The sequence below is a fragment of the Hippichthys cyanospilos genome, chromosome 10 (genome assembly GCF_059441005.1).
Source record: "Hippichthys cyanospilos isolate Australia breed blue-spotted pipefish chromosome 10, RoL_Hcya_1.0, whole genome shotgun sequence".
In the NCBI taxonomy this organism is placed as follows: domain Eukaryota; kingdom Metazoa; phylum Chordata; class Actinopteri; order Syngnathiformes; family Syngnathidae; genus Hippichthys; species Hippichthys cyanospilos.
In genome coordinates, this window is record NC_142378.1 from 5557197 (window position 1) to 5577871 (window position 20675).

Sequence of the window (20675 nt, forward strand, 5' to 3'; positions counted from 1 at the left end):
CACAGAAAATATTGCCTCATGCGGGCATCGTGAGGGGAAAAATTGGATCTTACACACAACTTATTTTCACCCTCAAAGTACATTAATTTAACCGATTTGAGTGTATGCAGCTAGTCGTGAAAACAAAAACAATCTTGGGAAAATATAATATCTGACTGCTGACTTTTTATTTTTTATTTATTTATTTAGTCGTATTACACCAACTTCCGATTATGCTTAACGAAATAAAAGCATCGTGGCGATTTTGCGGTGGGGGAGCACAAGAAACTGAAACGAACTCGTAATTTATAATTAAAAAATAAAGTGACGTGTAAAAAAAATAATGTTTAAAATAAATTTTTGACATGTTCTATCAGTTTTTAGTCTGAAGCCCCGAAGCGAAAGTGGTCTCCAATGGTTAACGTAAACGCTTTTAACAACTTCCGGTATTGACAAATTAAAAGTTAGAAGGATGCTGAGAAACAAGCTCAATTACATTTAACGAGCAAAGGTGAATAGGCAGTTGTCACGTTAAAAGACTGTTCTTACTGTGAAATAAAGCATGAACTACATTTTTTACACATTCAATCTGATTTTTGATTATTTAAAAAGCTGTAAGTAGACAAGCCGAGTGAGCAAGCGGCTGAGGCTAACTAGCAGCTAGCTAAAAAGCTAACTAGCAGCTAGCTAAAAAGCTAATTAGCAGCTAGCTAAAAAGCTAACTAGCAGCTAGCTAGCGAGCTAATTGATATTGGGGCGACAAAAACAAGCTTAAAAGAAGACTTTTGTTTTGTTTTGCATTATTTTGCTCCCCAAATTACCTTAATCATCGCTTCTGGTGATGTCGGCTGACGGGGAACCGAGGTGGACAACAACCATCGTCATCAGCACGTCACTGCAGGTATGCGATGAAGGCAAGTGACCAAATACAAATTGCTGATTTTTTTTTTTTTTATCTTGTCTGACTAGGGTATTTGTATTAACTTGACTCATTTAATCTCCCAAAATATACTTTTACGTTTTTAAAATCCCAAACATTCAATCCCAGATATTTTGTTTCTACTTTTCTAGTAATCAAATTACTTTGGTACGTATTACTAACGTAATTGATTATTTTACGTACTAAAACACTAGTTACAAAGTAATCAATTACTTTGGCATTTAATATTAATGAGTACTTTAGTACTTAGTTACCTAAACTAATTGATTGCTTTTGTTTTTAATTTACTGTTGTAACAGCCATTTTTAGACAAACACAAGCAGATAAAATTTATATACAGTAATACCTCGACTTTCATATCTAGACTCTTTAAAAAACCAAATAACAAATGTCTTTCAGGTTGAATAAGTTAACAACTTTTTATCTAACTTTAGCTTCTACTTTTGGAAAAAAAAATCCTATTCAATTCCCCCTTGAGTGTGCATCATATTTCAAGGTTTTTTGACGTTGTTGATGTTGATTTTGATGTCCTTTTTTTTTTCCTCAGAGCCATGATAGCATCAGGATGCTCCAAGCTCAACAGCACAGAATTCGCCTGTCAGAAAGTGTGGAGTGTGGATCATTCATTTTTCCACTGTCTGGTACAACAACGTCTAATTCCTCATTATCAACCCTAACAAAAGTCAAAAGGTAATTTTCTGTTTATTTGCATCAAATGTAAAATAGTTGCGTGTTGTGTTTGAACAGGGACGGCGTTCAAGCTGGTAGAACCGGAAAGTGTCCAAGATGAGACGGAACTTCTAGAGCAAATCCAAAAGTTTGCGCAGATCCACCGCAATAGTTTTGTGCTGCTCTACTCTCCTTTCAATGGAAAGAGACAACAGGAAATCTTCTCGCTCATCCAAGAAAAGTATGAAAAAAAAATATATCAGTTATCAGAAATCAGAAGGCCACGGCCTTCCTGTATGGAGTTTTACTTTGAGCGTTTGTTTATTTAGCTTTAACACGTCTGTTTTGTTCTTCTCGAGCTTCCGAAGTGTTTTGTCTTCACTTTTTACTTTCTGGCTCATTGTTAGCTGATTGTGTATGACTTGACATGTCACTGATACTCCGATGGACGCACATAAATGAGGCGTAGTAACCCACAGCAAAAAGATGCGGCTTCCGTAAACGAGACGTTTCACTACCTGGTTCGAAATGTCAGTACCATAAAACACATATTTAATGAGAAATTAAACTGCCGAAGTGCCAAATGTAATATGTACGCATATATTTATTTGTAGAAAATGTCAAAATATCACGATCTAGGTCCTTGACGTTTTTTTTTTTTTTTTTGCGAAAGCGTTGTTTTGTCATTCTCAATAGGGAAGTTTGACTTTCAGATTCTTCGGGAGCAATCTTCGCATCTTGCCTGTGCGAAACAACGAGCAAATTCTCAAAGGGATGCTGACCATCGCAAAGGCAAGGAGCCTCAATTCACCGTTCTATTGAAGCCATTTCTTCCCTCAGTTTTCCAATCAATTTTGGCCCCTCCCCCTAAAACCGCAGGCTACGAGCAAACCTCACGTGGACCGCATCCGGCACAGGATGACCGTGGCCAAAACTCACATTGTGGAGAGGAGCTCCGTGTGGGACATGCTAAAAAATCTAACCTCAACCCCAGCGTCAAACATTTGAAGCTTTATTGTTCAAACAATTTCATCTTCTCTGCGGCAATCTCCTCGGTGCGCACAATGAGGCTCTCCATCAGCTGCAGGGTGACCAGAGCGCTCTGCAAAACCTGAGGTACATTCACAAAAGTTAAAGCATGTCAGTGAAAATATTTCAAATATGCGTCCGTGTGTTTCACCTGGTGCTGCGCCTCCGGGGCCATTTTGGATATCTTCTCACGTTTGAGCGGGTCACTTCTGGAGGTCGTGTTGGTGGAGTTTGACAATCTGGCCGCTAGGGGGCAGGAACGTCAAGCAAGTTAGAATAAAATAAGATGAGCGCAAAATGTTGTACTGTGGTTTTATATTTAAAAAAATGGGTATTGTGATGAATAAATGCAAGAAAGGTTTGACCATTTAACACAAAAAACCAACAACTTCAAAACAAAAGCGTTTGTCATGCTGATCATCAAACAAGCTTGACCTGCGGCTTTGAGCTTGTATTGGTCTCTCAGCTCATTCAGCTCAGCGGCGTAATAAGATCTCCGCATGGCGATGCAGACGCGGAGCATTTTGATGTAATGGTCCTTTAGCTTGCTCACACCTTCCCACACGCCTGCCTGCGGGCACAATACACCACATCAGGAAGTTCAAAGGGAGGAAAGAGGATGCACAGTAGCGCTTGACTTACACTCCTCAGCGGTTTGTCCCGGATGAGAAGGTAGCGCACCAGGTTCAGACTCTCCATGATCCTGGATGCACACACAAATATAGATTTTTGCATCGACAGACATTTTCAAATCGTTTGGAGACAACTCCTAGCATAGCATGTTAAGACTTACTTGTCCATGTTGTGGAGCACGTCTGTTTCTGCACCCTGGGGCAAATGCAACACCAAGCCCAACAGCGACACAAATTCTGTCCCCAGGAACCATTGTGTGCCATTGCCCGTCTAAAACACACAAACACACACCACATATGACATATATAATAGATACGGTATATAACATGTACATAAAGTGTCAAATTGTCGGGGTAGTCAAAAAGGACATCTGAATACAGATTTTTTTGTTGGTAAGTAAAATACACATCTACCTGAAAGTGTAGCTGGATTAGAGCTGGCAAAATGAATGCATTCCTTGAGAAATAATCCATTATGAAATTAATCAAAACCTCTTTTGTGTTGAACCAAATAAGACATTAGCAAACATCTGCTTTTACTTTGGAAAACGATGCCAGTTTGATGACATTAACAACATTGCTTTATTATTATATAATTATAAAAGGCATTCCTTAATAAACAGTAACTGGGGGAAAAACATTTTGCAATACACTTTAAAGCATAATGAATTTTGACTCCATTATTCGATTAACCGATGAAATATTCAATCAAACAATCTGATAAGACATGAGGAGCGAATTCTCACCTTCATGGAGAACTCCACTTGATTTCTGATGTTCTTCACAATGTAACCTTCCACTCCTGGATGCTTGCTGATTTTTAGGAGGCATCTATTATTTGTAAATAAATCAATACATGGATTTTAGGTTTAGAATGATACAGGGTCCAAAAAAAAAAAAAAACCTGGGCACCATCTTGCCTGAATAGCTTGTGCTTTGCTTCTACGTTTAGTTTATTGATGAGAAGCTGCAGAACCTTCAGTCCGCTTTCTCTCTGTCAACACATATATAGTCAACTTTCAAATCACTGCAAAATGATTTGAAAGTTGATTATTTCATCGTTACTATTAGATGGCGAGGAGTCAAAAATACTCACCAGATGTTTCATAGGGCAGTCAGTCAGAACTTGCAACAGACTCTGTAATATGAGATTTAAATATTTTGCCCGATGTATGACATATTGCTCCATTCTCTGATTCATTTAGAGTTTTTTCCTTTTAGCGTTTTCTTTTAGGCATTAGCCGAGTTCAAATGTCATTGTACGGTAAATATCCCACCTGCTTGACTTCGTAGAAGCTCTTCACCTCCAGCAGAGCAGCTGGCAGCCAGTTGTCCCGCACACCCTCCAGGCTTTTTTCAAACAGCGCCTGGTGCGTAATGACACCTTTTCTCGTTTGTTTAAGGAGAGGAGAGGAGGAGAGGACAGGACAGGACAGGACAGGAGAGGACAGGACAGGAGGACAGGAAAGGACAGAAAAGGACAGGACAGGAAAGGAGAGGACAGGAAAGGAGAGGACAGGAAAGGAGAAGAGAGGACAGGAAAGGACAGGAAAGGAAAGGAAAGGAAAGGACAGGAGAGGACAGGAAAGCAAAGGGCAGGAAAGGACAAGAAAGGAGAGGACAGGAAAGGACAGGAAAGGACAGGAAAGGAGAGGACAGGAAAGGAAAGGACAGGAGAGGACAGGAAAGGAAAGGAAAGGAAAGGAAAGGAAAGGACAGGAAAGGAGAGGACAGGAAAGGACAGGAAAGGAGAGGACAGGAAAGGACAGGAAAGGACAGGACAGGACAGGAAAGGACAGGACAGGACAGGAGGATCAATTTTGATTCCATACCAGTCCTTTGAGTATGTGTGACTCCTTTTTGCTGAAAAAAAACAGACTATGAATTTTGAATCGTGGGAAAGGATCAAGAATCCTTCGCCGGCAGTCGACGGTGTACCTATTGAGCAGATGATGGACGTATTCCATGTTGCGCTGAAGGACAAATTCCGGGCTGGAAACAAGGAAAGACGCACCTTAAAGGGGAAATCAACCTCCGGCAGCATTTTGAGCCAATCGGAGAGGTTTGAAGGAGGACCAAGCGACTCCAAAGTAAGCGGCGAGTCACGTCGGGATCCAAAGTCGCACCTGAACACCGCAGGGAAGCGCTCCGCGTCCAGCTGCTTGACCAAAAGCAGATACGCTAGGCAGCCTTTGGATTCCGCCAGTTGAATTTGCTCCATCCGGATGTTTTTCTTCTCCGTGCTGAAGAACAGGAGGTCTGCCGTCGATTCTTGGATGGCGCTCAAAGTGGCCTGTAAGAACGGGAAAAAAAAGTTCACGGTGGAAAGAAAAAACGTGTAGTTTTTTTTTTTTTTTGTACAAACCATGACGTGTGATGCGAGGAGCCACATGGGCGTGGTCCTTCTCCCTGGAGCGAGTCCAGCCTCCAGCAAAGGTTCTCTGAGGATCCTCATGCAGCTGCATGAGCAAAACATTCGCTTTAGTGGCATCGAGGGCTGAACAAAAAAATTAAATCTCGGTTTTCTTCCGTTATATTAGACGATTCCGATTTCAATTCATTTGAATGGAAGAAATAAACCCAACAAATATTTACGAAAGGTTTGATATATTAGGGGGAAAAAAAACAATTCCGGTGGAAAATATTCAGACAAAAATCATGAATTCCGATTTAAAATCAGTAACATTCATAGCTTGTTTGTGCATTACTTGCTTTAAAATTGTGAGTATTTTGCCTAAACTTGATTTAAATTCCCCTTCAAAAAATATACTACTTGCTGTCGACTGAACATGACGTCACCTGTGCTCAGGGCTTGGCTAATGACCAATTATGGCTCACCTGTTGATCATGTGATCATGTGATTGATTGGTCGTCACCTGAACCAACAAAAATGACGTCATTTTCAGTTGACAATGGAAAAAAATAGTTTTTAAAAGTATGAATTGTATGCAAAAAATGACTTAGTAATCAAAATAACTCATTCAATGCCAAAGATGCAATTTTACGTTTTTAAGAGTTCAGACATTCAATCCCAGGTACATATTTATTTACATAATATATTTTTAAAAAATATTTTCAAGTTAGGCTAAAGGACTCTTGATTGGTTGTCGTCTGGACTTTCAGTACAAGTGATGTCATTTTCAGTCGACAATTGGAAAAAATATCTTTTTAAAAGTATGACTTCCATGTGAAAAATAATTTAGTTATCAAATTAACTCATTCAATACCAAAGACGCAATTTCACATTTTTGAGAGTTCAGACATTTAATTACAGGTACACATTTGTATACATTGTGTAAAAATACGTACTTTCAAGCTAAAAGACTGTCTAAAGCACAGGTGTCAAAGTCAAGGCCCCGGGGCCATATCCGGTCCAAAACATCATTTTATGCGGCCCGCGAAATGCTGATTTGGTTCGAAGTTTCTGGCTAAAATAGCAAAGTTGCAAGTTGTCTTCAACTTTTAAAAACCTGGGAGTCCAACTTACAAATTGAGCAGCTCCGTCCTCGTCCCTTGGCATTTCCCTCCGTCGTCCTTCCTCGCCTCTTCAGCGAAGACCTCGGTGAAGGCAATGAGGGCGAGGCAACAGCGGCCCAGGCCCAGCCGGTCCTCCTCCTCCTGCTGTCGGGTGTACGGCACGGGCAGCCGAGCCAGTTGCCCGTGCAGGACCCTCAGCGCCGAGCCCAGCGCGGACGCCCGACCTTCTTCCAGTTTCAGCAGGCCTGCTTGAACACAGTGCACTCTTCTGACTTGTGCGCCGGGGCACGCCGGTTTGCTCCGGTTAGAAAAAAATCCAAACCGGTCTGAAGATGCGGGACCACGATCAGCAAGGTCTCGGAAATAGCATCCGGATCGGCATCTTCCACGACGCCCAGCAGGTTCTGCAGGACTTCATCCGGTCTGCAGGTCTGGACGACAGAAAGATCAGGAGGACGCTCCTTCGCCCAGTCAACAAAGTTAGAACCCACCGCGGTCACGTGTGTGATGGCCGCTTGGATGTGGCCCCGAGTCTCCTCTTTCTTCACGGCTTCCTTCACTAGGGGGGCCAAGAGAACGCAGCCCATGGACTTCACCGTCCTCTTGAAGGAAAAAAAAAGACCAGTTGGACAAAATGAATATTTGAACGGATATATCACAGCACTTTTATCTTTAATGGTGGAAGTTGGACAATTTGGCCAAAAGGGGGCAGCAGAAGAGAAGAAACAACACTGCTGTCGCTGGGGGAGGAAAAGGACACACCCCGTTTTTGCACCCTTAGTGCAAATTTTAGACCAAATCCAAGTCCCACGAAACAAGGTTCTAGGTGAACTTGAGGAGGCACCTCGGTCTATATGCTTGTATTTGCAGGGGGTTACCTGATTTTTGTCATCTTTGAGGAACGTCAGGAAGCGCTCGCTGTCCCCCTGAGCGAGACACCAACATCCCAAGTCCTTGAAATGCTGCTGGTCTTCTGTTGTCAGCTGGTCCTCACAAGTGTCCCTCTTCAAACGGACAAAAAAATCAATAAATCAATGGATTACCACATCAAATTCTTTCAAAACACCTAACCAAGCCCAAAAATGCCCTCAAACTTCAGATTTGGTAGCCAAAGGACGCAGGTCTGCCATTTTGTTTTCAAAGGGACACTTCACCAATATAGACATCTTCAGCAGTAAAAACATTAACGGGAAGTCCACCCCAAAAATATTTTGAAATCAAACATGGCAACAAAATCCACCTGTTTTTATCCAACCCAGGGGCAGCCATTTTACCACTTCCTGTTGACATCGCAGTTGCTGCTGTCCAATGTCTTCTTAGTAGAACGTTATCAGATTAATTACAGACAAAAAAAATACCTTTATCCCACCGAAAATGGATCAATAAATATACTGTAGTGTAATGTTTGGGAGAAGCTTGTGGACTCACCCATCGGAGTATAAGCCGCTTCACCGTGTCCTCATTCATCATCACGCCGTCCTCTGTCCTCTCAAGCAATCCTTTTTAGCAGCATGTCTTTCTTATGGTTGTCAGAAGCGGACAAACGCCTCCCAAGTTCTCCATTCAGTCCGAGAGGAACCCCGACGTAAACCTCTTATCTGTCTTTGTGCTCTAAGAGGATTACTGGGCGTGCTCGCACAACATTCTACTTGAAAGTGTCTGGAAGGATCCTAGCTTCCACTCAAGGGGTGACATGGGGAGGGGGGGGGGGGGTCCAATTTTCAAGCAGAAAGACACTTTTCAAGGACACTTTGTCCTCTGGGTGGCTCGGTGGCGCATTGAATAGCACGTCCGCCTCACAGTTCAAAGGTCCCTGTTCAAATCCACCTGGCTCCGGCCTTCCTGTGTGGAGTTTGCATGTTCTCCCTGTGCCCGCGTGGGTTCTCTCCAGGCACTCCGGCCTCCTCCCACTCCCCCAAAACATGCATGGCGGGTGAATTGGACATACTAAATGGTCCTTAGGTGTGATTGGGCGTGTGATTGGTCGTTCGTCTCTGTGTGCCCTGCGATTGGCTGCCCGAAGTCAGCTGGGATAGGCGCCTGCAACCCCTGTGGGGATAAGCGGCTATAGAAAATGGATAGATAGACTTTGTCCTGTTACTCTATTACTGACCTCCAAGGGGCGACGTGCACAGGATCGGGCACTTGGAGGAAGTGCCATCCTTTTACTTCCTGTACAGGAAATGAACATTTTTCAATTGGAGTCTGTCTGAATTTGTTCCTCCATATAACAGGACAGTCTGAAATAGTCAGGTTATTCTTTCATATCTCTTTCATGTGTCGGGCAGGTTTATTTTCGTAAACAGCTAAGGATTTGTTCAATGTTTTTTGCCCACATAATGGAATAGGACAGGAACAGGACTGATTCAATTCGTCCTAATGCAATGAACAAGCTGTCGGACAAAGACGTGCGCTGCGGATTAAAAAGGACTTTCCAGCATATTGCGTCCAACACAAAAGACACTAAGACTAAGCTGACCCGTCCCGTTGTATTTTTGGCACCGTAGAAGGCCGATCACGGACTTCCTGCTTCCCGGCGTCCCGATTTGCCGTGAACGGCGGCGATGATGATGTTTGAACGATGGGATTTGCCAAGCATCTGCCGCCATGAAAGCGCTACACAAAAAGCAAATAAAAGCGCGGGCCCTCCTCCTTAATGAGCAGCCGACGAGCTCTTGTTGTCACGCCGCTGTCAGAGAGGAGAATCCAAACGCCATCGGGATCACTTTGTCCTCGTGATGTTTACATATTGCTTTTGTACGTGTACACAAATACGGCTTTGTCATTCTGAACCAATAGGGGAAAAACATTTGATTCAAAAGGGAATTTTATTCTTGGAGTGGTTTAAGGCATTTTTACAATTAACCCTAATTTGAAATGCTACTTTAAAACCTCAACCCTGGTTTCAAACGCGAGTTTAAACCCTAAACCCAGTTTAAAACCCTACTTTAAACCTCAGTTTAAAGCCCTAATTTGAAACTCTAACCTCAGTTTGAAATTGTACTTCAAACCCTAACCCTAGTTTAAAGCCTAGTTTAAAACCCTACTTTGGAACTCTAGCCTCAGTTTAAAATTGTACTATGAAACCCTAAGCCTTGTTTAAAATCAATTTGAAATCTCAACCCTGGTTTTAAACCCTAGCCCCAGTTTAAAGCCCTAATTTGAAACTCTAACCTCAGTTTGAAATTGTACTTCAAACCCTAACCCTAGTGTAAATCCTAGTTTAAAACCCTAGTTTGGAACTCTAGCCTCAGTTTGAAATGCTACTTGAAAACCTCAACTTTGGTTTCGAACCTTAGTTTAAAACCCTAACCCCAGTTTAGAGTCCTACTTTAGAACTCTAACCTCAGTTTGAAATTGTACTTTGAAACCACATCCCTAGTTTGAGATTCTACTTTTTGCCCAAATTTTGATCTTTAGATCAAAGGCATTTCACCATGAAGGGAAAGCGTTGAAAGAAGACAGTAGGGAACTGAAATTTCACCCGGATGGCGACAACATGTCAAAATTTAAAATGGCAAAACCACTTAGCTTTCACACTACCAGGATTGTTACATCAAGTCATTTCACATCGATGGGAAAGCATTGAAAGAAGGCACGAGGGAGCTGAAATTTCACCCAGATGTTGAATTCTATCCTCTAGTTCCATAGTCTGAGATGTCAAGTCCTCCAAATGTCCGGTTTGTGACGCAGCTTCTTTTTTAAGATTTGTTTTGCTGATGTAGTCCAGCGTCCCGAGAGAACTCCTTGGCGGGTCGGAGAAACGCATCAAGCGCATTTCCTAGGTGACCTTTTAGCGAGAGGCGGGTTTTTAAGTGAACGCTTTATCCAGTCCACTTCCCTCGCAGGCCTCTGCGGACCGCCCCCAAAAAATAAATTAAAAAAATGTCCAGTCTCTCCAGGGGCTCGCCTTGAGATGCGCCGCTGCTTTCTAAAAATCTCGCCCGAGCTCCGTCGCCAATCATTTCACTTTATATTTCAGGCGCGTCATGATCGGGGAGACTCAAATCCGAATTTTAGGTCATCGGAGAGGTTTTGAAATCGTGATTTGCATTGCACTAGAATTGGTCTGTAGCTGGTGTGTCATATCGTCTCGGAATCGGAAAAGCCGTGTGTCAGACAGACAGGAATGTGTTTTGATGTTCATACATTGTAGTATCTCAATATTGACACTTGGTATTGACTCCGGTTTTAGTTTCGACATCACCGCAAAGTATCAATACAAGATATCATCCCGGCATCGATGCCTGCTATCTATAGTGATATCATATTGGTATATATAATAGACAGCACTGATACTGTTATCATTTTGGTATCGGTGTCTGGTAGTGATATCAATATAATCAAAGCATCAATACCGCATCAGGTATCCATATACGTATCGCCCTGATTTTGATGCCTGGTATTTGATATATATAATTGTCAGCGTTAATAGAGTTATTGTCTTGGTATCAGTGTCCGGTAGCGATATTGACGTAATCAAAGCATCATTAATGCATTGATATTCATATTCGGTATCGAGAAATATCTTGCCTTGATAACGATACCTGGTATCGTCTCAACCTTTGTACCTGAAATCGATCTCAGTATGGATATCCAGTATGACCCGGATACTTAGTATTGGCAATTGCCCATCCCTAATAATGAGACAAAAAAATTTTCAACGATTCACATTTCATTACGCATCATATCGCAATTAGCTTTTATCCGTAGCGTGAGCATATAAAAAGAAGGCCTGAATAAACTCTTTTGTGTCGCGTTCTCGCCTGCTCTGTTTGTTTGTTGTCACGACGTGTGACAAAAAGATGGGCAGCCGAGTGTAACCGAGATGATTTGACATCAGTCTTTTGCCGCCCGGACGGGGGGGGGTCGCCTCTGGCCCCCCCCAACTCGGCCCTGAGAGCTAATGGAGTCGGCGCTCTCACCGGGGATGCTAGTGACCTCTGCCCCCTTTTTGTAAAAGCTTTACCCCTGTAGCAAACAAATGCGGGGAGGGGAGGTGGGGCGGGGGGGGCGTGTTGCTAATCTTCCCTGGCGTCCCTCCACATCTGGCTAAACGGCCAAAGCTCCCAGGCGACGGCAACGAGCGACATCCCTCCTTGTAAACTTGTCGCCGATCAATACACACGGACGCCGGCTAGGACCCGACATGCTAGCTGCTAGCCGCCGGATCCCCGACACGCGCCCGTCGATCGATACGGCTGCGCCGGCAACACCTCCCACTTTGCTATTTCGCCCTGGATACGCTCCTTCACAACAACCATGGTCTCAATACCGTCATTTCCCAGATATAAGACGCACTTTTTTTCCCAAAAACAAACGTCCATATACATAATCATCCTGATTTTGATACATTGTATCTATATTGATATCATATTGCTACATGTAATCGTCGGCAGCGTTATTGTCTTGGTATCGGTGTATGGTAGTGATGTCAACATAATCAAAGCATCAATTCCGCATCGTATCCTTGTCAGCTATCCATATCCATATATACAATCAGTTTTCGTGAATACATATTCATTGTAGTCAGCTCAACTCCTGGGTAGTCACCAGTGATGATACTGATACCAATCGCACATTTGAGACATAAAATCTCTTCTTCCCCCAAAAATAGTTCATCCATCCATCCATTTTCTGTAGATGCTTATTTTAAATAAAGACCCACATATTCAATACAACATTTTTCCTTGCATTGTCACTAAAACCCATGGCATTTATTTTTCTTTTTTATCATTTTTAGTTTTTGATTTCGGCACGGTGCCCATACTTGGTATCAATATTTGCCCGTATCTACTTTTTTCCACAAGGTCAATGACAAAAATGAATTTTAAAGGAATGAGGAAGAAAGCAAGGAAGGAAGGAAGGATGGAAGGAAGGATACACGTGGAAGGAAATTTATTGAAATTTACAGTGGCTGATTCAAATGAATACCATTTTTGTCCATCAATAAATCTTACCCCTTTTTTTATCGTGATTCTTAACTCTTTTTTTTTTTAATTCTTCATTCTCAAAGAATTATGACTCCCCCCAAAACCCGACTTAACGCTGCAAAAATATTGAGTGCGGCCACAAAAGATGGCGATTTTCCAAGCGCCCCTCGCCCGCCCCCCTTCCCAGGGGGGACCGATCGAAGATGTTACATGTGAACTGGCTGTCAAGATGATTCCGTCAGGCGCTCTTTAAAGATGCTGACACACCGCGTTTGGGGTAGCGATGCCTTGTTGCGAGTGATGGCAGGCTTTTAGTCTCCTTTTTCTTTTTTTTCCCCCGCCGAAGTGTTCAGTGGAGTGCGACGATTGGCGTTTCACCTGGCACGTCGGGCCGCCCGCTTCTGCTCGTCCACCCGCAACCCTTTCGACTTTCATTGACCACTTTTCCCTCCTCGGACTTTTTTTGGTTGTTAACACGTAAAGAGCACGTTGATTTTATTCTGTTATCGCAACGTGTTGGATACACGTGGTATGTGAACGTTGTTCAACAGCAAGCCAAACTCGTTAGTCTCATGAGCCAGGTAGCTGAGCGTCTTGCTCCTTTTATTACAAATGGGGTGACTTGAGGTTCATGAACATTCAGAGTGAAACTGAAAACAAACGAAATTAGCATTAGCACTTTGCTAACGAAATAAATGCGTCACAAATGACTTCCGTAGAAAGTGAATTAGCATAGATGCTAACGTCAGCTAGCAATTAGCGATGCCAAACGAACACAATCGCGATCTTTTAATATGCTAATTTGGCCATTAACATTCATATATATTCAGCCAAAACAATGTGTAGAACACTGCAAAATACAGGACTTACAGCCATTGCGTTCGGAGGGACAAGAAAGCACGAAGACAAACACAATGCCCAGCCGGAGGTAGGTAAGTTGCGCACGTTGTTTTCTAAGCATGGCCTATATGCTATTGTTACACACGGTGACTTCCTGTTTGCGCCTTCAAAATAGGGTAGAAAACGGAAGCTAAATACTTGGAACAAACACGTGATTGTAAACAGAACAAAAGAACTACAACATTTGGAAACATTTCTGAACAAATATTACTGTGGGCAGAACAGATTTCAATAAAAGCCTTTCCAGGACAAATGAAACACACACACATACACACACACTTGTCTGAAATGATTGCGTAGCCCAGTAACCTTTGACGTATGACCCTCCCATGATATCTTGACCCCCAAAAGAGGCCTGAGCTTGTGGGGTCCACCAAAATGATCCCCACAAAGGCAGTAAAACCCAGGGGTTGGTCCTCACCATGTAGCAAAAATCAAGGGCACACACACAGACTCACACAAACACAATGCTCAACCGCTTCACAATGACAATGAACTTTTTTTGTTTTTTTTTTTTTCAGGTGAATCAGGTGTTTCGCAAAGAGAAACCTGGAAAACGTGCAGGACACAGACCCTCGTGGACTGGATTTTGACACTTGAAGGCCTTTAAGCGTTCTGCCTCACCCAGATCAGCAGGAGCTAGATAACGATACTACTCATTTGAATCAGGTGTGTTTGAGGAGGGAAGTACCAAATTCAGGGGTTTAAAAGGGTTGGATTTTTTTTTAAATCTGATTCATTAATTAATTAAGAAATTAATCGTCAGATTAACCGAGTTGGCTCGGTCGGATTTGGCGTTGACTTGCAAGGGCGGCCAGGTGAGCTTTAGGAACAAAGCTAGTTTCCAATCCCGAAAGCTTTGCGGGGCGGGATCAGATTCCGGTCGGGCTCATCAATGTTTCAGAGGATGCCGGAGGGAGAATGGGAGAGCCGCTGCACCGCCGCGATCCATTTCCTTCCATTTGCCCTTTTTTTTCTCCTCCGATTGTGATTAAAAGCAGATTTATTTAAAAAAAAAAAAAAGTCCCTTTGAAGGTAAGGGATTCGAAATATGGCCAAAGCGCACACTGCCTGAGGTAGTTCAGGCCACATTCCGGATCCCCGAGCCGGGCTTTGAGTGCAGCGCAAGACCCCCGCGCGGGCATTAGCGCAGGCTTGAGCACACCCGACACGAGCCGCCACTGCCGCCGCCGCCGCTCAAATCATTCATTAAATCAGAACACAAAAAGTAACTTTACTTGAATGCCTGCCCATGAATTTTTCATGGCGGTCGAGGATGAATCTTTGTCGCTTTCTTGCACCGCCTCGCGCGCCCGCTGACGGGCGCCATCAATTTTGCAGCGAGATCGATCGGCGACACGGCGGCGCCGCTTCTCCCGCCTCATTTACATACGTACGTCTGACTTATTTAGCGGCGCTTGCTAACCGACGTGACGCTTTGAAAGGACAACAACGTTTCTTGGAACATGTCTCCTAAAACATGCTCACGTGACTTGACGCCCGCTAATTGGAAACTGAAGAGGCCGTTTGAAACAGGACATGGGATTGTGACGTTGCCATCTACTGGCCTGGCATGTTTACTGCAATTACAGTAGCGTGAATATCGCCTGGCTGCAGAAGCTTTAAAGCATAGGTGTCAAACTCCAGTCCTGGAGGGCCGGTATCCTGAATGTTTTTGAACGCTCTCTCTCAAACACACTTGATTCAAGTGATTAGGATCATTTTCAAGGTCCTGTTAGTGAACTAATCATTTGAATCGGGTGCGTTGGGAGAGAAATCCGGAAAACATGCAGGATACCGGCCCTCGAGGACTGGAGTTTAATACCTATGCTTTAAAGGGATAGCATGTAAGATTTAGAGAGTTTTTCATTACGGCCAGCAGGAGGTGCTGCAGATGCTGCATTTACCATTGTCCGGAGCTATAACAAACATGGCCGCCTCCGGAGAAGTGCCACCCCCACATGTAGTATCATTTCATGATAACTGGACCTATGATTATATTCAAAACAAACTGTTGGTCATGAAGAACGCATTCATTTGCAAGTTTGGGAAATTTACAATCATTGAATGTGTTCCTTTTAATTGAAAAACACTATAAATCTTACACATTGTCCCTTTAAAGCAGCTGTGTCCAAACGTTTTCCGACATACGTACAGAAGGTCAGAAGGTCAGAAGATGATAACTGATGAAAAAAAACGCGTTCACTGCCATTTACAACTATAGTTATCAACTAGTTTTTGACGTAAGCCTGTACACAAAACCAAATGGAGGCCATACCAAAAAAGTACCGGCTCTGGTACCCATTTGTAAAATAACTGGCTGCGAAGATTTGAAATACAAATGTTTTGATCTATACCTGATTACGTTATATATCTTAAATTAGGTCAGTTCTCGGGTCAAAGGTTAAGGGGTATCGAGATTGGTTTTGGGGGTGTTTGAGCACCCTCAAAAAATGGCGCCCGTGGCCCACGCCTCCAGCTAAGGACCGTACCGTAAGCGTATTATCCCAGGTCGGGGTCTGTCCTCTTCAATCCTCGGACCGGTTTCCAATGGCGTGTCCCAAGGTGCTCGTGTGTGAGTGAGTGATTCTAAATCCGGGACCGCGCACACACTCACACATTAAGAAATCGGCGGGGGCCAAATGAGGCCATCTTGAAAGCTTTCCATTAGTCGGGTCTGGGACCCTGAACAGCGTGAGTCTGGAGGGCAGGGGTGTGTGTGTGTGTGTGTGTTTAGCTGCTTCATTTAGCATCACATATCAGCAGATGATTGCATGTGAGCTGAGCACCTTCCCGATGGTGACAGGAGCCAAACAAGCTTTCAAATGGCTCGTCCTCTTTACCGACAACGTGCATGTCAAATGTAACAGAAAAAAAAAAATCTTTTGATTTGTTTTCGGGGCATGAGTTTGTGGACATCTCCTGTAATCAGACAAAACCATTTGTATCATTTTTTTCCAATTCTTAGGTCTGTTTTTGACCAGTTAGCAAAGCAGCTAACGCGATTAGCATGTAGTCTTGAGCAAAAATTGCTTTATAATATTATCACCAAATGATGTCCCCATAAATGGAATAAGTTAATGATTTATTTAGCAGTATTCTTTAAAATTGTTTAAAAGGGCCACATTGTTTATTTATTTGTATTTATTTCTATATTATTTGTTTTACTGTAAATATTTATTTGGAATGTAACATTTTCATTTTATTATTTAATTTTAATTTTATTTAAGTAGGATTTTCCTTTTTTTTTCATCAAATCTTTATTACTTTTGTTAGATACCATGTTTTCCGGACTTTAAGCGGACTGCACGGGATTATTAAGGCACAGTCTCAAAAAAGCGATCTATTCGGGAACATAACCCGCGCATGGGGCACATCGGATTATCAGGCTGATTAATTTATGAGTTATTTATTTGTATTTTTATCTATTTTTGATTAAGTTAAAGCAATTTAAGTGCGCCTAATCGTTCAAAAGTGTAGTTGACCTGGACATATCAAATGATATTATTTATGAGATGTTGATATTAGAAACACGAGAAAAAAAGGAAATAACTGGTTCTTATCTACTAAATAATCATTGCGGCGAATGTTTTTCAATGATGGAATGACTCCGTTTCTTGCTCCTTCTTTTTTTCTTTCTGCTCCACGTGAGAGGTTGCTTTGCATTTGTGCGATACGACGGAGAGCCAAGTGCAGTTGGCATTAAATGGACGCTTAAAAGGGACCGGACGCGATGAAGGTTTTTCTGTCTCGGGGGGAAAGAAAACACGAGTTTGAGCACAAGTGACAAGCTAGCTTGTTACGGCCTTTTAGCGCCATGGCGTTCTTGTTCTCCCACAAAAGCGTTCACATGTCTTTTTTTTTTTCCTTGGGGCATCGATGCTGTTTTTGAAGTGGATTATAATCACAGATGAGACACCAGACGCTGTCTGGAAGAGTCAAAGGCGCAGAAGCGTATCGTCATACCGGAAAACGTTTAGTGGTTAATTCCTAACGTCAAAAATTTGCCTGGACGAGACATTGTCACTAAACGGTCCAATCAAAACCGAATCAACAAAATAAAAAAAATCGTGACAATTCGGTTGACCTTTGCGATGTGTTTTAAATCCAGTAATAGTAAAGTTTTCTTTTCAAATTAAGAGCAAATGGATTGGAACATGGCACAACGGCAAGACATTTTTTTTTTTTGGTTCAAACGTGCAATTTTCAAAAGTGTGTCTGTGTTGAAGTGGAAGAGCTGGTGATTTTCTTGGTACGTATTTACTTTTAATACAGAATTTATGCATTTTGCAATATTACATAACCATATTTGTAGTTGTGGAGCAAATCGTAACCTACAGCTCAATGCTATCATTTTGTGCATGTGTTGCGCCAAAATTCGAAAGTAAGCAAAAGTTGGTCATTTTCTGTGCAAGTATATACTTTTAATATAGTTTTAATGCATTTTACAAAACAGTCCAATCAAAACCGAATCAACAAAATCAAAAATCACGACAATTGGTGTGACCTTTGCGATGTGTTTTAAATCCAGTAACAGTAAATCTTTCTTTTCAAATTAAGAGCAAATGGATTGGAACATGGCATAACAGCAGCACATTTTTTTGGTTCAAAAGTGCAATTTTCAAAAGTGTGTCTGTGTTGAAGCGGAAGAGTTGGTGATTTTCTTGGTACATATTTACTTTTAATGCAGAATTAATGCATTTCGCAATATTACATAACCATATTTATAATTGTGTTGCAAATCGTAACTTACGGCGCAATGCTATCATTTTGTGCATGTGTTGCGCCAAAATTCGAAAGTAAGCAAGAGTTGGTCATTTTCTGCGCACGTATATTCTTTTAAGATAGGTTTAATGCATTTTACAACAGTACTCAACCATATTTATGATTTAATAGTTTAGCAAAGCATAATGTGCTGCGAAATGCCACGATTTTGTGATCGGTGTGCATTTGTCCATACCAAAGGTATAAAGTAGTGGTTTTTAAATTGTGAAATGAAGGTCTTTTTTTGTCTCTTATTATTTATCGACTTTGTTTCGTATGACCCAGCGCCGATTCACGCGGTAGCATTTATCGCTTCCAAAGCGCATCTTTTGAAAGCGTGCGAGAGTTGGTCATTTTTCGGACGGATCGATACTTTTAACGTAGCGATAACGCATTTTACAACAATACTCAACCATATTTATAACTTTATCGCGTAGCAAAAGCACAACGCAGCGCATAACGTCACAATTTTGACCCAAAGGTATAAAGTAGCAATATTAAACGGCGATATGGAGGTCGGCGTGTCTCCCCTTGTTATTATTTTCGTGCTCTCCCTTCTTTTCTTTCCGGCGTCATGAATAATTTGTGCCCGTGCCTTGTTGCGGCGCTGACAGCTGCTTTGCACTGTTTGTCACATCGGGTGAATAATGAATAAGCCTCCATGTTGAAAGGAGAAATGCGGGGAAGGGGGCGGGAGGCTTCATGTGTAGAACCTAAACTTTCCCAACTCTTTCAATCCGCGCTTGGTTTAATCAGTGCCGTGAGCTCGCAGCTTTCAAGGGCCAAACTCGTCAGACCTGCACAAAACAAAGACCGGCAAATATTATGACAACACACACGCCAGCGCGAGTACAAAAACTACCCTGGGGGGTGGGAGGGGGGGGGGGGGGGGGTCTTCAAAGTCAAACTCGTTTGGTTTTGGACTAATCAGCAGCTTGTCTCTTTACACTTAAACAAGCCAGCGCGTCGCTCGTCTCTTTCGCAGCAAACGGGAAACTATCGAGACGGGAAAAACAAGAAACGTATCAAAATTAAGATTAAAAATACATTGTAAAATCTGTCTTCGTTTTGCGTTTTAATTAAGGAGCAAATATTGCAGTACCTCCGGAAAACTGTGGGGGCAGTGTTTGGATCGTTACGTTGTCTTGAATTGTGCAGTACCCGTGTGATTAAATTTCCATATTTTCCCACGGTAAATGGATTAAATCTCCTTTAATCTGTACGCGTGTTGACAAGTTAATCACAATAGCATTAAACGCGCGCCTACAAACACTTTCCATTTGTTTCAATATGTTTTTAAAGGCGCGATACACGGAGGTTTGATGAATAAATAATAGAAATAAAGACGTGGTCCAGCTGTGATTGATTTGTGCACGTGGCCTGAGGCATGGCGGGAATGCGGTTACGTTTAATGGAAGCTTCTTCTTTTTTTTCCGGAGATTGACCTCGTTTTATCTCTGGCGAACATGAAATGTTAATTAAATAAATAATTGCACGATATTACTTGCGTATTTTGCACGCGTGCTGTGTTTTATTTCCACATGAGCCCCCCTGCTCTTCCTCGTCTTTTTTTCCTCGCTGCTCTTCTTTTTTTTGTAGCCTTTAAAATATTGAAAAGGCCTCCGCAGGCCTCGCGCATGTTGAGCAAATGAGGCGTAACCAAGCAAAATCTTTGTCACTCACTCATTTCAATCACGAAGCTGCGGCAAGAAAAAAAAATCGCTTAAAAAAAAAATCACCATTTTATGGCGGCAATCCAACAATGAAATTTTCACCAATAAGAGGCCCCAAGTGTCCCCAGCAATAATAATAATAATAATTATTATTATTATCATCATAATGTAGGCTAATGATTAGCCTAGTAGGACCCACAAAGCCACTTTAACAGCAGATCGACTCCGCTATGGTGACGTCATAAACCACACCACGTGATTAAAATACTTGTTTGCTTTCAGGCTTTTTGCTGCCCCCTCACAAAAAAACATGTTTTGTTTGCATTTTTAATTATTCCAATTTTAATCACACGTTAGCCAGAATTTCTTTTTTCCACAAGTGATTTTTTTGATTGACGCACCTCTGCGTTGACGTCACAAAAACACACCACGTGGCAAGCCTTTCACTTCACTAGAAAATACTTTTGGTTTGTTCAACAAACGTTTTCTCCTCTTGTTGATTGGTGGCCGAGGGCGAAATAAACCTTAACAACAGAAATAAATTGGAAAAAAAAAAACTCAAAACAAACCAAAGAAATCAGCGTGTGTTTATGGTGCAAACACTTGACGCAAAGCAAAACAAACACGCGCGCACTGCAGCAAAACGCAATCACAGCAAAAAAAAAAGACTAAAGAATCA

The 20675-nt window shown here is 42.2% G+C and overlaps 2 protein-coding genes across 3 annotated transcripts; one reads left to right on the top strand and one right to left on the bottom strand.

Annotated features, from left to right (window-relative positions):
• The first annotated feature begins 679 nt into the window (after window positions 1–679).
• c10h1orf146 (chromosome 10 C1orf146 homolog) lies at window positions 680–2915 on the top strand. 2 transcript variants are annotated; one of them, XM_088426670.1, is made up of 5 exons: window positions 680–893; window positions 1467–1560; window positions 1667–1829; window positions 2302–2380; window positions 2468–2915. In XM_088426670.1, the coding sequence occupies exons 1-5, from the start codon at window positions 888–890 to the stop codon at window positions 2594–2596; spliced, it is 471 nt and encodes a 156-aa protein (XP_088282796.1). In that variant the 5' UTR covers window positions 680–887; the 3' UTR covers window positions 2597–2915. The 2 variants fall into 2 exon arrangements, with proteins under 2 accessions (XP_088282796.1, XP_088282795.1); XM_088426669.1 differs by having other exon boundaries at window positions 680–880.
• glmnb (glomulin, FKBP associated protein b) lies at window positions 2585–8667 on the bottom strand. The gene is made up of 18 exons (XM_088426668.1): window positions 8155–8667; window positions 7605–7730; window positions 7218–7328; window positions 7049–7157; window positions 6737–6971; window positions 5615–5708; window positions 5376–5542; window positions 5188–5241; window positions 5082–5112; window positions 4527–4616; window positions 4346–4387; window positions 4170–4243; window positions 3996–4080; window positions 3411–3520; window positions 3260–3320; window positions 3053–3188; window positions 2769–2863; window positions 2585–2699 (listed from the first exon to the last, which is right to left on the bottom strand). The coding sequence occupies exons 1-18, from the start codon at window positions 8194–8196 to the stop codon at window positions 2601–2603; spliced, it is 1761 nt and encodes a 586-aa protein (XP_088282794.1). The 5' UTR covers window positions 8197–8667; the 3' UTR covers window positions 2585–2600.
• Between the last annotated feature and the right edge of the window lie 12008 nt (window positions 8668–20675).